Genomic DNA, 15326 nt, shown 5'->3' with positions numbered 1-15326 from the left:
TCTATGAGGGGATATAATAACTATATACAAATATATTTAGGGACAGTACAAGGAGCTTTCAAAAGAACTATTCATCACAAGGGCAGTACAAAGGACACAGGGTCATCCCTTAAGGTTGGAGGAAAGGAGATTTCACCAGCAACAAAGGAAAGGGTTCTTTACTCTAAGGGCAGTTAAAATGTGGAATTCCTTAACCATGGAGACTGTGATGGCAGATACAATAGATTTGTTCAAAAAAGGTTGGACATCTTTTTAGAAATGAAAGGTATACAGGGATATACCAAATAAGTAAACATGGGAAGGATGTTGATCCAGGGAGTAATCCGATTGACAATTCTTAGAGTCAGGAAGGAATGTATTTTTCCCCTTATGAGATATCATTGGATGATATGACACTGAGTTTTTTTTGTTTGCCTTCCTCTGGATCAATAAGGAAGTATAGATACAGGATAAAGTGTCTGTTGTCTAAATTTAGCATAGGTTGAACTTGATGGACGCATGTCTTTTTTTTCAACCTCATCTACTATGAAACTGTAAAACTCCCAGTCACCTCATCTCGTTAGAACAATAGCACTGCTATTAATAATGCATATTAATTAAGAATTGGGACCTAATCAAGACCTACCTACCCGTACTCTGCAGATGTCACCGGAAGAGGTTAATGACCCCAGCTGTAATCATTCTGTTAAAACCATTCACTGTTTAGATTGCAAGCTCTTGAGGGTTTTTAAGGTCACTGTCTCGTTACCAAAACCATGTCGCTTTCATTGAACGAGCCAGCCCCTCCTATCACAAAAGTGAATTAAGGACAGACCTGTTTAAGGAGCCGTTCCTCCCCTCCCACGTTTTTGGAAAGTAAAGGGTCACGGGAGCTGAAATTAACCCCTGATTCCTCAGATACGAGTAGGAAGCCACAGCGTTTGACGGTATAAATCAATATTTGTACTGTAAATGATTTTTCCAACTTTTCACATTTCCCCAGCAAACAAAAGTGTTTGGCGGGTGGGGGAGTTTTGCAGTCTTTATCTAATGCGATAAGACTGTTTGTCGTCACCGGTGAATTGTGCTTTTATCATTTTAATACCATCGGCCACCTCCATCCTTTCAAAACATTAACACGGCTCTTGATGAATATGAATCCATCATTTTGGCAGTTCCGTAATAACCTCAAAGTAATTATGATGCCATAATTTAATCAGATAAACAGTACGAGCACGTACACTTGTTGGAGTAATGGAGTATTTCAAGGGAAGATGGATGCACACTGTTATTATTATTAATAATATAAACCTGAATAATAAAATAATTTTAATTACATTGTGGGGACGGTTAATATTTATTTTGGGGGTTGAATGCTGCCGGAGAGAAAAGAGGGGTTCAGTGCAAAAAAACAAAAAAAACCTACCGAAATGTCTGAGCCGACATCTGAAAAATAATGACTCTGAGGATCTCGCTGTGCGCCGTGAAATATCCCGCGGTCTCTGCCAACAGTTCCCCGAGGAGCAAAGCTTTTAATTGGTTTCTCATAGGGGGTAGGCGGCTGCCGTGGTGTTTTTCTTTTGCCATATTAGAGACTTTTAGAGGGAATGATTTGTTCCCGTGTCTTAACCTGCACACCCTCTCAGGGCGACCTTGAAGACGCAGCCCCCTGCCGTGGCATGTTTAAATGGGCGGTTCACCCCCCCCCCTCCATTATATTTTACATGGATGGGGAGCCACGGGAATGAACCATGTTAATTTCCGCTCCGGGGGGGGCCCCTGCTTCCCATCCAAGTGAAATAAAAAATTAAAAAATCATTTTTAAACCATTGTTTGACCAATTTTGGATGTTGTAAAAAATCGACGGCTTTTGTAGATATTTTAGTTGATCGTTAAAAACCTGAAACCAGGCGCTCCTCAAATAACCAAATATAATATAAAATCATATATTTCCTGGTCTTTGGTCATCTTTTTCTTAATAATCATGCTCGTATGTACAGGGAAATGACAATCCAGCGTGTCTGTTGTTTGTTGGTAGCTGTTGTTTGTTGTTTAATGACTGCTCTGAAGAACAATTGAAATTAATTTCGTACGACCCGACATACAATATTGAATTGAACTTTAAAGGGTCGGCCTCTCAGTGGCCCAAAGTTACCTAAGGACATTGGCGTGTTTTATAAGTGATAAGAAACAAAGTGCAGGATAAGAAATAAGTGACTTTATTGCAACAAAAAAAAAATAGTTTTATATGTGTGCAAATATTTTAAACATTTTTTTTATAAACGTTCTATATTCCCATGGTAAACGCCAACTTTATTTATTTATTTGTAAAACCATATTTATGTAAAGTCTTTTGGTGATAACGCCGCTTCAGTCCTCAAAGCCCTGGAAAATTGTTCCGCCTGTCGTTTGCCGATTTCAATTGCGCAGCCAACATTAGCGACACGTAAACAGCGGATACGGTTGAATGCAGTGTTCCCGTCGAAATGCCGAACGAGAGTTGCATGCTCTGGAGCTGGATAGTGGGAGGTGAAAGGGTAGTTGATGCATGGAACCGTCACCCAGCAGCGGTGGCAGAGGATAACCCCCCCCCCCCCCCGTAATAGACACAATAATTCAATGTTTTATGCAGCTGGGTCCATGTGTGAAGCATTTGAAGTGCGTCACGGCTCTTCCCCCTCCCCCCTACAGCCCTGTCCCCGTCCCCTCCCCAGCAGCAGCAGTGACATGTATGCTGCGAGATCCTCAGAAGTGTGTGACCTGCTGCAGCAGGAGAGGAGATGTCCCACAGAGAGAGGGGAGGGGGGGCTGTTTTGGCTCTGCAGTATGGCTCTAAAAGCCATTAGCCTTTTCAGACAGCGCCACAGCCTTTCTGCATCACCTGCTGCGGGCGGCTGACTCCGTTATTGACCCCTTCAGCGCTGCGACGTAATTTTACGCCCCCCCTGCAGCACTGATTGGGTCACTGATTGGGTTATCCCTACAGCCCCCTCTGCACAGTGAGCTGGAGAAGGCAGTGATTGGTGCGGCGCTGACTGGGTTAAATCTGAGGCCTTTTATTTTTGTCTTTTCCATTTAATAAAAAAAATGAATGATTTGATATATTTTTTTTTTAAGGCAAAAAGAGTGTTTTGTGAGGTTTGTGCGGGCTGCTGGCGAGCTCGGGAGCTTGATATTGTGCTATCACAGGTGTGTGTGTGTGTGTGTGTGTGTGTGTGTGTCGTGCACTTGTTAATACATGACAATAATGGATACAGGTCTGTGTGTGTGTAGCGTGCACTTGTTAATACATGACAATAATGGATACAGGTCTGTGTGTGTCTGTGTGTGTGTAGCGTGCACTTGTTAATACATGTCAATAATACATACAGTAGCAATCACATAATCACACCTGCGATGTGCTGCTTGTTGCTCCAGGCCTTGGGTTAAGGTTTTGTGTGTGTGTGTGTCTTTGTGTTCAGCTTGTGAATGTCGGCCTCTGAGCGATTAATTACAGAATTGCATATATTTTATATTAATTAATTGCGGTATATTTTGTATTTTAATTGCGGTATATTTTGTATTTAATTGCGGTATATGTTGTAGTTATTAATTACAGTGCACTTTGCTTTTAGATAATTAACGCCCCTCAGAGACTGAGCGCTGCGGGGGATCTTCTCATTGGAAGTCCGTACGCCGCGTCTGCAATGGTGACTCAGAGCCACATCGCAGAGGCCACCAGCTGGATCCCGGGGTAACCCTCGTCATTACACCCCTTCCCTGTCACGTGTTACACAGAGCGGTCACTGCCGTGCTGTGATGTTACCGTGTGTTACACAGAGCGGTCACTGCCGTGCTGTGATATTACCGTGTGTTACGCAGCGTGGTCACTGCCGTGCTGTGATGTTACCGTGTGTCACGCGTTATGCAGAGCGGTCACTGCCGTGCTGTGATGTTACCGTGTGTCACGTGTTACACAGAGCGGTCACTGCCGTGCTGTGATATTACCGTGTGTTACGCAGCGTGGTCACTGCCGTGCTGTGATGTTACCGTGTGTCACGCGTTATGCAGAGCGGTCACTGCCGTGCTGTGATGTTACCGTGTGTCACGTGTTACACAGAGCGGTCACTGCCGTGCTGTGATGTTACCGTGTGTTACACAGAGCGGTCACTGCCGTGCTGTGATGTTACCGTGTGTCACGTGTTACACAGAGCGGTCACTGCCGTGCTGTGATGTTACCGTGTGTTCCGCAGCGTGGTCACTGCCGTGCTGTGATGTTACCGTGTGTCACGCGTTACACAGAGCGGTCACTGCCGTGCTGTGATGTTACCGTGTGTCACGTGTTACACAGAGCGGTCACTGCCGTGCTGTGATGTTACCGTGTGTCACGTGTTACACAGAGCGGTCACTGCCGTGCTGTGATGTTACCGTGTGTCACGTGTTACACAGAGCGGTCACTGCCGTGCTGTGATGTTACCGTGTGTTACGCAGCGTGGTCACTGCCGTGCTGTGATGTTACCGTGTGTCACGCGTTATGCAGAGCAGTCACTGCCGTGCTGTGATGTTACCGTGTGTCACGTGTTACACAGAGCGGTCACTGCCGTGCTGTGATGTTACCGTGTGTCACGTGTTACACAGAGCAGTCACTGCCGTGCTGTGATGTTACCGTGTGTCACGTGTTACACAGAGCGGTCACTGCCGTGCTGTGATGTTACCGTGTGTCACGCAGAGCGGTCACTGCCGTGCTGTGATGTTACCGTGTGTCACGCAGAGCGGTCACTGCCGTGCTGTGATGTTACCGTGTGTCACGCAGAGCGGTCACTGCCGTGCTGTGATGTTACCGTGTGTCACGCAGAGCGGTCACTGCCGTGCTGTGATGTTACCGTGTGTCACGCAGAGCGGTCACTGCCGTGCTGTGATGTTACCGTGTGTCACGCAGAGCGGTCACTGCCGTGCTGTGATGTTACCGTGTGTCATTGTGGGACGTGACTTTGGAAGTTATACCCCCCATGCTGTCTGCACACGGAGGGGCAATATGGGCCTTATTAAGCGTGTGTCCCCACATGAGTTCAGGACACTGTACTGTCTGGGATCAGTCGCACAGTTGTGTTAGCGATTAGTGAGTCTGCAATATGATTTATTAATTAGGGGTGCGGGAACAAATGCTTTCTTGCAGGGGGTGCAGTGTAAAAAAGGTTGAAAACCGCTAATCTATCCAACTGTCTGTCTTTGTATATCTGTGTATGTATCCATCTATCTATCTACAGTATATATCTGTCTATCTGTGCATCTGTGCATCCATCTATGTATGTCTATCTCTGTATCTGTGTATTATCTACCTACTGTATGTCTATCTCTGCATATATTTGTGTATCTATCTACAGTGTCTCTGCATCTGTCTCCTGTCTGTCTGTCTCTGTATCCATCTGTGTATCTACCTATCTGTCTATCTATCTGGGTGTCTCTGTATCTATGGTATCTATCTAATTATCTGCAGCATCGGTCTGTATCAATCTTGTTATCAATCCATTTATCTATCTGTCTGTGTTGCAGTGAGAATAGAAATAGTTATAAGTGCGACGTCTTCTCCCCCCTCTCCCCTTTCCTACTCTTCCCCCCTCTCCCCCCCATCCTCCCCCTGTGCTTTGCCTGCAAACATCTGGGGATAGAACCGCTTCTAATCTGTATAGAAAGTGTAATGTAGACACCCCGAAACACTAATTCCACTTTCTATCTGTTTGTCTTTTTTCTTAGGGACAGGAAGCGACCCCGGGAATTCCTGGAGCCGGGTTTCTCCGAGAGGTACAGTAAGATGACGGCTTTTAGGACGTACCTAGTAATCCTACACACTTAGTCTTCCCCCGAAATTCAATATGGTCCTGAATACCACCTCTTTTTGTATAAGATACAGGGGGTCTAGCGGGGGCCCTAAGTGAAAATGCACATATTTAGAGAAGCATTTGAGTGGCACTATATATCTCCTATGCATTCACCACGACCCCTTGCATACGCACGTCCTATAAAACCCTACAACTATCCCTGTAAATTCTCCCTCCATATCCCATAGATTGTAAGCTCTTTGGGGCAGTGACTCCCTTTCCTAGTGTTACTTTCATGTCTGTAGCACTTATTCCTATTATGTGTTATATTATTATGTATTACTGCTGCCTAGCGCTATGTACCTGGATGTTGCTATACAAATATACAGTGTGTGTGTGTGTGTGCACCTTCACCCGCATCTCTGCTGTGGGTGTCTGTTTGCTGTGCAGCTGTTTTCACTTTTAACTCAGACGTTATAAGGCCTCGTTTATATACGCGGCGTCAGTGCGCATGCGCGAAACCTGCCCTGCAGGCGGGATGTGACAGGGGGGAGTGGCTGTGACATCACGTGAGCGGCTTGCTCTCATTGGCTGAACCGCTCACGTGACGCGGCCGTCGCGCGGCAAAGAACAATTAAAAAAAATAATCTGATCAAAATGCGCGCACTTGGACGCGTCAGCCGCTCGCGTGCCCATCTCTACATAATCCCACTTACTTTTTCCCCAACGCGAACTCCCTCACATAGCACGCAGCTATCCAGCACACACCAACCTTCTTATCCCCCTGTACCCTATGATTCCACTTACCCTTCCTAATAGATTGTAAGCTCCTTGGGGCAGGAGCCTCCTTACCTACTGTAACAATGCATGTTAATGTAATATTATGTTATTGGGTGCGGCGGCTACAGAGGCCCAGCGCTCTTTCCCCCCAAGGCATTCAAAATTAAACGCAGGGGGACCGTGCGAGGCCTCCGCAACTTCCCTTACCTTGACGCGACGCGTCGTCGTGGCAACGCGGTATCAAATAAAACCGCGGGGGTCATGTGACATCGCGCTGCCGGCGTCGCATGACCCCGAAGCCCTGGTAAGGCGGGGAGGGCGGCGCGCGAGCCGGGGGAACACGTTTGCGCACCCCTGGCTTAGAACATAATGAAAAAGAAATACCCCCTGTAACAGTTACCCACATCCACGTCTAACCGGTCTCGCAGAAAGCCAGCACGTTTAGTGACCTGTGCACGATCCACCCATTTCCTCCGGCCATTCCACATGAAACTGGAACGCGGTGATTTCAATGCCTTCAATGACCACCTAGCAACTGTGGCAACCTCTTGTGAAGAAGCTTTGTATGTCGGCTGGGACAGAGTTTCTAAACTCCTCTGAAAGGGAACATGGTGCGATGCATAGTGACACGGAGTATACACGTTCCGCCTCCAGTCTGTGCCCGGCACGTTCATTTATATTCATCATTATTCCAATGATATTGTGTTGGCGTATAGTAAGGTGGCGTGCGGTGTTGCAGTATATATAACTGTTGCTCGCTGTACTAGCTGTGCCTTTAAATGATCAAAACAGGCAGTGAGGAAAGAGCAGGTTAGCCTTTGAAGTGGGTGAGCCCAGTTTGAATCCTGGTGCCAGCTCCTTGTGACTTTGGGCAAGTAACTTTTTCTCCCTGTGCCTCAAGCACTAACATTAAGACTGTAAGCTCATCAGATCAGGGACTCGGCGTGCCTGTAAACTGCGATGTACAGCGCTATGTTCACGGTCAGCGCCATATAAGCATGAGATCATATTCATAAATGTCAATAAAATAACGGTAATTTAAACCCCACCAATGAATGGGTTCCAAGGTTCTCCTGCGTGTGTGCTGAAATAACCGTGCACCATTTCTCACCCCCCCCCCCTCCACTCTCCCGTCCCTCCCCCTAAATCCTGCAGCAAAAGAAGCAAAAGAGGAGAGAAAAACGGGAAGGGCCTGAGGCATTTCTCCATGAAGGTGTGCGAGAAGGTGCAGGCCAAGGGGACCACGTCCTACAACGAGGTGGCAGACGAGTTGGTGTCCGAGTTCACCGGCTCCACGGGACACCTGGCTACGGACTCTGTAAGTGGACGGTCCCTGGGTTACTCCTCGTAGAGCTGCGGGTTCCCTGCTTCAGCACAGGTGGCTCAGTGAAAGGCTGACCTTTGGGTGGCTCTTTTTTTTTTTTTTTAAACATCTGTCCTGCTTATAGATGAATATTTAAAGCCGTAATCCACCCCGACTAGTCAGTCCCTTTGTTACCGCGCTCTTTTCAGCTCCGGGGACCCGGCTGTTCCCGAGATACTGACTGGTGAAGTTAACGGTATAACTTCCTGGTTTGTACTGGGACATTTAAATGTCTGTCCAATAAGAAGCCCCAATCAGTGATGTTGCAGCTTCCTATTAGCCTAAGATTTCGCAGCCATTTTGTTTCCCCTGAGGGAGATTTAAACCCAGTAACTTTACCGGTGAGTATCTCAGGTGCCGGGTGGGGGGAGGGGGGCTCGAAGTTGAAAGAAAGCAAACGAGATTGCTTCGTTAAACTCGGCTTCACGACAGAAAGTGAACTGCGGACCTACATTCAGTTCTACCAGTGGTATCCAGTGTTATTTTTTTTGTTCCGACGAGGAAGAAATGTCTTTGTTCTAACAACGTGACTTCCACACAGGAGAGAATGGGGCAGTCTGACCTCTGGGAACATCGTGTTCCTACCTCCAGGGAACCGAGAGAATGCTCCATTTATTTCCAGTCCTACTGATTATTATTTTAAGGTTCCCCTCGCTATTCTTTCCCTGTAGAGATAAATGTTCCTTTTACCTCCCGACCACACACTGCGCCGTCACGGTGGAGAAATAACTATGCCAAATACATTTTGCTGGGCCCCCTACTGTCTGTCCCCTCCCCCTGCTCCCCCCCTCCCTTTTGTCACGGGAAAATTAAACCTCCATGAAGTACCGGCTGCACCTTTCCTGGTAATGAACTCATGAACCAGGGGGTCCCCAGAGCCGAACTTAACGCTGTTCTGCAGGGGGCTGCCTATAGGACACAGAAACTGCTGCTTTAAATTTGGCCAAACTGCAAGGATCATCCAGCATTTACATTTCAGGTCAATTATCGATATAAAGTGGATTTTTTTTTAAAAGTCTTTTAGTCTTTTAATGGGAAATGGGGCAAGGGGCTACCACTGAGAGAAGCAGGACCATGGGCTACCACTGAGAGAAGCAGGACCATGGGCTACCACTGAGAGAAGCAGGACCATGGGCTACCACTGAGAGAAGCAGGACCATGGGCTACCACTGAGAGAAGCAGGACCATGGGCTACCACTGAGAGAAGCAGGACCATGGGCTACCACTGAGAGAAGCAGGACCATGGGCTACCACTGAGAGAAGCAGGACCATGGGCTACCACTGAGAGAAGCAGGACCATGGGCTACCACTGAGAGAAGCAGGACCATGGGCTACCACTGAGAGAAGCAGGACCATGGGCTACCACTGAGAGAAGCAGGACCATGGGCTACCACTGAGAGAAGCAGGACCATGGGCTACCACTGAGAGAAGCAGGACCATGGGCTACCACTGAGAGAAGCAGGACCATGGGCTACCACTGAGAGAAGCAGGACCATGAGCTACCACTGAGAGAAGCAGGACCATGGGCTACCACTGAGAGAAGCAGGACCATGGGCTACCACTGAGAGAAGCAGGACCATGGGCTACCACTGAGAGAAGCAGGACCATGGGCTACCACTGAGAGAAGCAGGACCATGGGCTACCACTGAGAGAAGCAGGACCATGGGCTACCACTGAGAGAAGCAGGACCATGGACCCTCTTGGTTCCCGAGATACCTACTGGTGAAGTTACCAGGTTTAAAGGGGAAACGAAAGGAATGCGAAATCTCGGACCAATAGGAAGCTGCAACATCATCAGTTGTGGCTTCGTATTGGACGGCCATTTAAATCCCCTTTAAAAACCAGGAAGTGATATCGGTAACTTCACCAGTATGTATCTCAGGAAATAGGGGGTCCCGGAGCTGTAAATAGCACGGTTTACCTCTGGAGGACGCTCTTTAATCTCTATCGAGTTGTCGACACTATGTAAAAAAATTTAAATCTTTTTTTTTTTTTATTCTTTAAATATGTTAATTGAATTTTGGGGGTGGGGATTTTTTTTGTCAGGCTTACGACCAGAAGAATATCCGACGGCGAGTTTACGACGCTCTGAACGTGCTGATGGCCATGAACATTATTTCCAAGGAGAAAAAAGAAATCAAGTGGATCGGGCTACCGACCAACTCGACTCAGGAGTGTGAGAACCTGGAGGTACGTCGTCACCTAATATTATTATATCATTAATATAATTATTAATGATATTTATTTTATTTTTCTATATAGTATATCTAAAAGAGTAGGCAGACCTCACACAATTACTGAAGCTAATACTGGCGAGCGCACGTATCGTAAATAGTACATATTATATACAGGCATACCCCGCATTAACGTACGCAATGGGACCGGAGCATGTATGTAGTGAAAATTTATTTAAAGTGAAGCACTACCTTTTTTCCACTTATCGATGCATGTATTGTACTGCAATCGTTATATACGTGCATAACTGATGTAAATAACACATGTGTAACAGGCGCTATAGTCTCCCCGCTTGTGCACAGCTTCAGTACAGGTAGGGAGCCGGTATTGCTGTTCAGGACGTGCTGACAGGCGCATGCGTGAGCTGCTGTTTTCCTATTGAGCGATATGTACTTACTCGCGAGGGTACTTAAAGTGAGTGTCCTTAAACCGGGGTATGCCTGTATATACATCACCCACACCAGTGCCTGGAAGAAGGGGACACAGAACATCAAGGCAAGCGTTTTAAAATAAAAAAAAATAAAAAAAAGTATATTATAAAACACAGAAATATCCAATGTTTCGGTTTCTACCTTGATGAAGGCTCCATAGAGAATCGAAAAGCTGGATTTTCTGTGTGTTTTATCATATACTATTTTTGCCTATATATACTATATGCCTGTATATACTATACTTTAACTTGCCTTGATGTTCTGTGTCCTCTTCGTCCAGCCATTGGTTTGGGCGATATATATATTTAATTTTTTTTCTTCTGGGCCTTTGAATGACCTTGTCAGAGAACCAATAAAAATAAGGGATGGGGGAGAGAGTGGGCTTTGCCTGTGCAAACTCCCGTTGAACACAAAGTGATATCAGACAAAAGGAAACAGCCAGAGGAAATCAAACCCCTCCCAAGTCTCCGCTCACCGTGTTGAAAAAATTATTTTAAATTACTTTCAGGCATCACATTAAATCCTTCAACATGTCACCGACTTTGTGTAATTCTGTTGCTGGCAGGGACGCCATCTTTATTGTGATCCCGAGGGCATTCTTGTTTACGGAAGGTTTTATCTGCTGGTTATAACACAGGTTTTTACCACTGGGCAACTTAATACTGTACCAAATTATTTATATTCAACTTCTCAATGTAGTTGGCCTCCGGAGTAAAATGTTGACTTATTTATTTCCGCTGAAAAATACGGGTTTTTTCCCCCAATGGATCTGGATAATGTTTTGGGTCAGTCCGTCCCCCTTTTTGTCTCTTTGGCACACGGTGACGACATAATTGGTTTACACAAAACCGTAAAATTTAAAAATGAATTCAAATTTTGTTTGTCCATCTAAGGCTGCGCTTATAGTGTCGGCGACGCGACGTCGCCCGAAAACAAATGCATTGTCGCCGCGTGCGCTTATAGTAAGCGCAACGTGGCGACGCGATTTTTTGAGGCCGGGAATATTTGATTTTTCAGGGGCTGTCGCCTCATGTGACAGCCCCTGAACCAATCAATGACCAGGTCGCCCGCAATGCGAAATACAACTTTCGCTAGTGGCGACGGGTGACGTCACGCGTCGCCGTCGCGGGCACTATACGCGCGGCCTTACAGTGTATAAAGCGTCTCAAGAGGTGAGGTAAAGATGGTAAAAACAACACCAAAGAATCTGGTTACTATGGGGACATTAAAATCGACTTTTCTGATTATAAAATAAAATGATGTTGGTGATTTACACGGAACTCACTAAACGTGCCACTGACTTCAGTTCACTCAGGTTCTAGGAGGGACTGGCCCTTTAAGTGGCAACATAACCTCCCAAGAGATCTACATTGCTCCAGCTCACTATAACGGGTTCTCGTTAATTAACAGATGAAATCCCGTGCACGCACCCTAACGATGAGGTGCAGGAAGCGCATGTTCTGGGAAATGCTCATATGTCTGCGTTTTGGTTTCATTTTAAGATGGAGAAGCAGAGGCGAATGGAGCGAATAAAACAGAAGAGCACCCACCTGCAGGAGCTGCTACTGCAGGTAACCCCTCGTGTTCAGATCATATTGTAGGTTTGCACAGAAGGTCACGTGCAGCCGCCTCTGGGGTGGGACCCTTGGCCTCTTGTTTCTGACACTGGCCGGGCAGCCTCCGTCGCTTAGGGAGAAAAATAAATGATATTTATTATCTGTATATAACGTCTTGTGACTATCGGGCTTCAAAACCCCAGGGAAATTGCTCTGCCTTTTTTTTCCCCTGCAACGTCATTCTAAAGCCGGCAGTTGTCAAAGGGTTAAACAGAAGTGAGCTGGAATTCAGTGTCCCCATTCGTTTTTCACAGGATACAAAGAAGTAAAACAGTTACTTAAAGGGGGATTGAATCATTCTAACGAGACGATTTATTGAATTAATAGTAAATAATAGTTTTTTTATTGTATAGCACGTACAGTGTATGCTGTGCTGTACATAGAATTTTGGCAGGCACGGCTCCCTGCCCCGTACAGCTTACAATCTATCTTTTTGCTGCCTGAAGCACGGGGGAGATAAAGTAACGTTCCCAAGGTCACAACGAGCGGACACCGGGAATTGAACCAGGCTCCCCCTGCTTCACGCTCCGTGCCATTGTCGGCGTCCCACTCCTGCAGTTTTTTTGTGAGGATCACCCCACCGTTTCGTGCTAAGGAGAGTTCAAACCCCAACCACCCGATCCCACTCATTTTGTTTCACATATTTCAGTGTGCTTGCCCCCACCCTCCCTCCTGTAATTTTAAACTAGAATCATGTGAGCGGGCAGTCACAGGGGTGACCCCCCGAACAATGCTTCCTAGATTTGGGAGCGGGTGCAGAAGCGGGACTAGGACAGGACAATTATACACTTTGTTCCTTCCCATCAGATAACCCGTGAAAAAGAATCTGCCATGCTTTGCATGTTTTTTCCCTAGTTTAGCCGAGCTCGAGCACAGTGCATTTAAAGGAGCAGTTCCAGCCACTCGTTTTGTCCCTCTCCTCTCCCTTTTTTTATTTAAACGTGTGAGAAGCAGGGGGTGCCCAGACCTGAACCGCGTTGGTTCCAGCTCTGCAGACCCCCTGGTTCCAGAGATACTTAATGCTGAAGGTGGCACCGGTACCCTTCCCTCACCGGGGAAAGAAAATGTATTTATTTACCAAATGTTTAACCACGAAGTGATACACTGAGAGTTACCTCTCGTTTTCACGTATGTCCTGGGCACAGAGTTAAGATGACAACATGGCGGGTAAAATATCCGGTGTCGCGCGGGCCATTGTGAAACCGCCATGTATTCCTGTGATGAGTGGGATTTAAATGACCCGAAAGTACCAGCGGCACCTTTCCCTGGAGCTGAAATGACGCGGTTCAACTCCTCCTGGGACCCCCTGCTTGCCACCCATGTAAAAATAAGGGGCAGCTCCCAGGGAGTCAAAGTTAAAGGTGTTGGAGCAGGGGAGCGCAAACTTTTCTGTTTGCGCCCCCTGCCTGCTCTCCCCCCCCCCCCTGCTTGTGCCCCCTCTCCCTTACCTCTGGCATGGGCGGCGTCATATGACATCATGTGCCATCAGGTGGCCATGGCAACGCAATGCCATTCGACCCCGCGCCATCATTTGACGCATCGCCGGAGAGCAGGTAAGAGAGAGTGACAGAGGCCTCGTCGGCTCCCCCGGTATTTAATTTAAATGATGTGGGGAAGAGCGCGGGGCCTCTGTAAGTGCCGCCCCCCAGTTTGCGCACCCCTGTGTTAGTCAACGCACTGAACCATGTAAGAGCTCTGACATTTTAAAACCCCCTCCCGAGCGTTTGACGGCGTACGGTTTGACCCGCCTGTCTCGTTATGAGGTTATCAGCGGTCGTTTTCGATCTTTGGGTTTATTTGCTCTTTTTGCAGCAAATCGCTTTTAAAAATCTGGTGCAGAGGAACAGACAGAATGAGCAGCAGAACCGCGGTTTCCCGGCTGCAAACGCCACCGTTCAACTGCCCTTTATCATAGTGAACACCAGCAAAAGGACAGTCATAGACTGCAGCATTTCTGGGGACAAGTGAGTGCGGGGCGGGGGGGGGGGGGGTGTGAGGAGGAGAGGGGGGGTGTGAGGAGGAGAGGGGGGGGTGTGAGGAGGAGAGGGGGGGGTGTGAGGAGGAGAGGGGGGGGTGTGAGGAGGAGAGGGGGGTGTGAGGAGGAGAGGGGGGGGTGTGAGGAGGAGAGGGGGGGTGTGAGGAGGAGAGGGGGGGGGGTGAGGAGGAGGGGGGGGTGAGGAGGAGAGGGGGGTGTGAGGAGAGGGGGGGGTGTGAGGAGGAGAGGGGGGGTGTGAGGAGGAGAGGGGGGGGTGTGAGGAGGAGAGGGGGGGGTGTGAGGAGGAGAGGGGGGGGGGTGAGGAGGAGGGGGGGGGGTGAGGAGGAGAGGAGGGGGTGTGAGGAGGAGAGGGGGGTGTGAGGAGGAGAGGGGGGGGTGTGAGGAGGAGAGGGGGGGTGTGAGGAGGAGAGGGGGGGGTGTGAGGAGGAGAGGGGGGGTGTGAGGAGGAGAGGGGGGGTGTGAGGAGGAGAGGGGGGGTGTGAGGAGGAGATGGGGGGGTGTGAGGAGGAGAGGGGGTGTGAGGAGGAGAGGAGGGTGTGAGGAGGAGAGGAGGGGGTGGTGAGGAGTGGGATGGCCTGCGGGGTACCTGGGGTAGTCCACGGTCAGTCCTGGGATAAGGTGGGCATAAAAGTCAAGCCAAAGTTTCCCAAAATGACCAGGAGACTGAACAACTCTCCCATACTAGTCTGTGTGTGACTGTGGCTGCAGGGAGAGTGTCTGCTGTGTGTGTGCGCATCAATGTAATATACATGCGTGTGTGTGTATCAATGTAATATATATGCGTGTCTGTATTAATGTAAAATATACATATAAACAGTGGTTGACAAATCACCCAAAAATCTACACGCCGAACCAAAAAATCTACTCGCCACCTAGTCCCGCCCCCAATCCCGCCCAGCTTGGTGTCGGCCATGAGCAGGTCACCACGGGGTCAAATCCAGTTGCCACGGGCCTGTATTTTAATGGATTTGTCGAACACTGCATATAAATATATGCGTGTGTGTATCAATGTAATATGCATGTGTGTGTGTATCAATGTAATATGCATGTGTGTGTGTGTATCAAGTAATATATATGCGTGTGTATTAATGTAAAATATACATGTGTGTATCAATTAATATATATGTG

The 15326-nt window shown here is 47.7% G+C and overlaps 1 protein-coding gene across 6 annotated transcripts in view; it reads left to right on the top strand.

Moving 5' to 3' along the window:
• Positions 1–15326, top strand: part of TFDP2 (transcription factor Dp-2) — a 55245-nt gene that overhangs the window by 29754 nt on the left and 10165 nt on the right. For 3 of the 6 annotated variants that reach the window (XM_075570226.1, XM_075570228.1, XM_075570227.1), the window contains exons 3-8: positions 3594–3712; positions 5713–5760; positions 7713–7875; positions 9967–10110; positions 12089–12157; positions 14015–14166. In XM_075570226.1, coding sequence (XP_075426341.1) covers positions 3594–3712; positions 5713–5760; positions 7713–7875; positions 9967–10110; positions 12089–12157; positions 14015–14166 — 695 coding nt within the window. The remainder of the gene's footprint in view (positions 1–3593; positions 3713–5712; positions 5761–7712; positions 7876–9966; positions 10111–12088; positions 12158–14014; positions 14167–15326) is intronic. The other 3 variants (XM_075570229.1, XM_075570231.1, XM_075570230.1) reach the window with 1 other exon arrangement.

The sequence above is a fragment of the Ascaphus truei genome, chromosome 14 (assembly GCF_040206685.1).
Source record: "Ascaphus truei isolate aAscTru1 chromosome 14, aAscTru1.hap1, whole genome shotgun sequence".
Lineage (NCBI taxonomy): Eukaryota > Metazoa > Chordata > Amphibia > Anura > Ascaphidae > Ascaphus > Ascaphus truei.
This window is presented reverse-complemented; position numbering and strand designations above follow the sequence as displayed.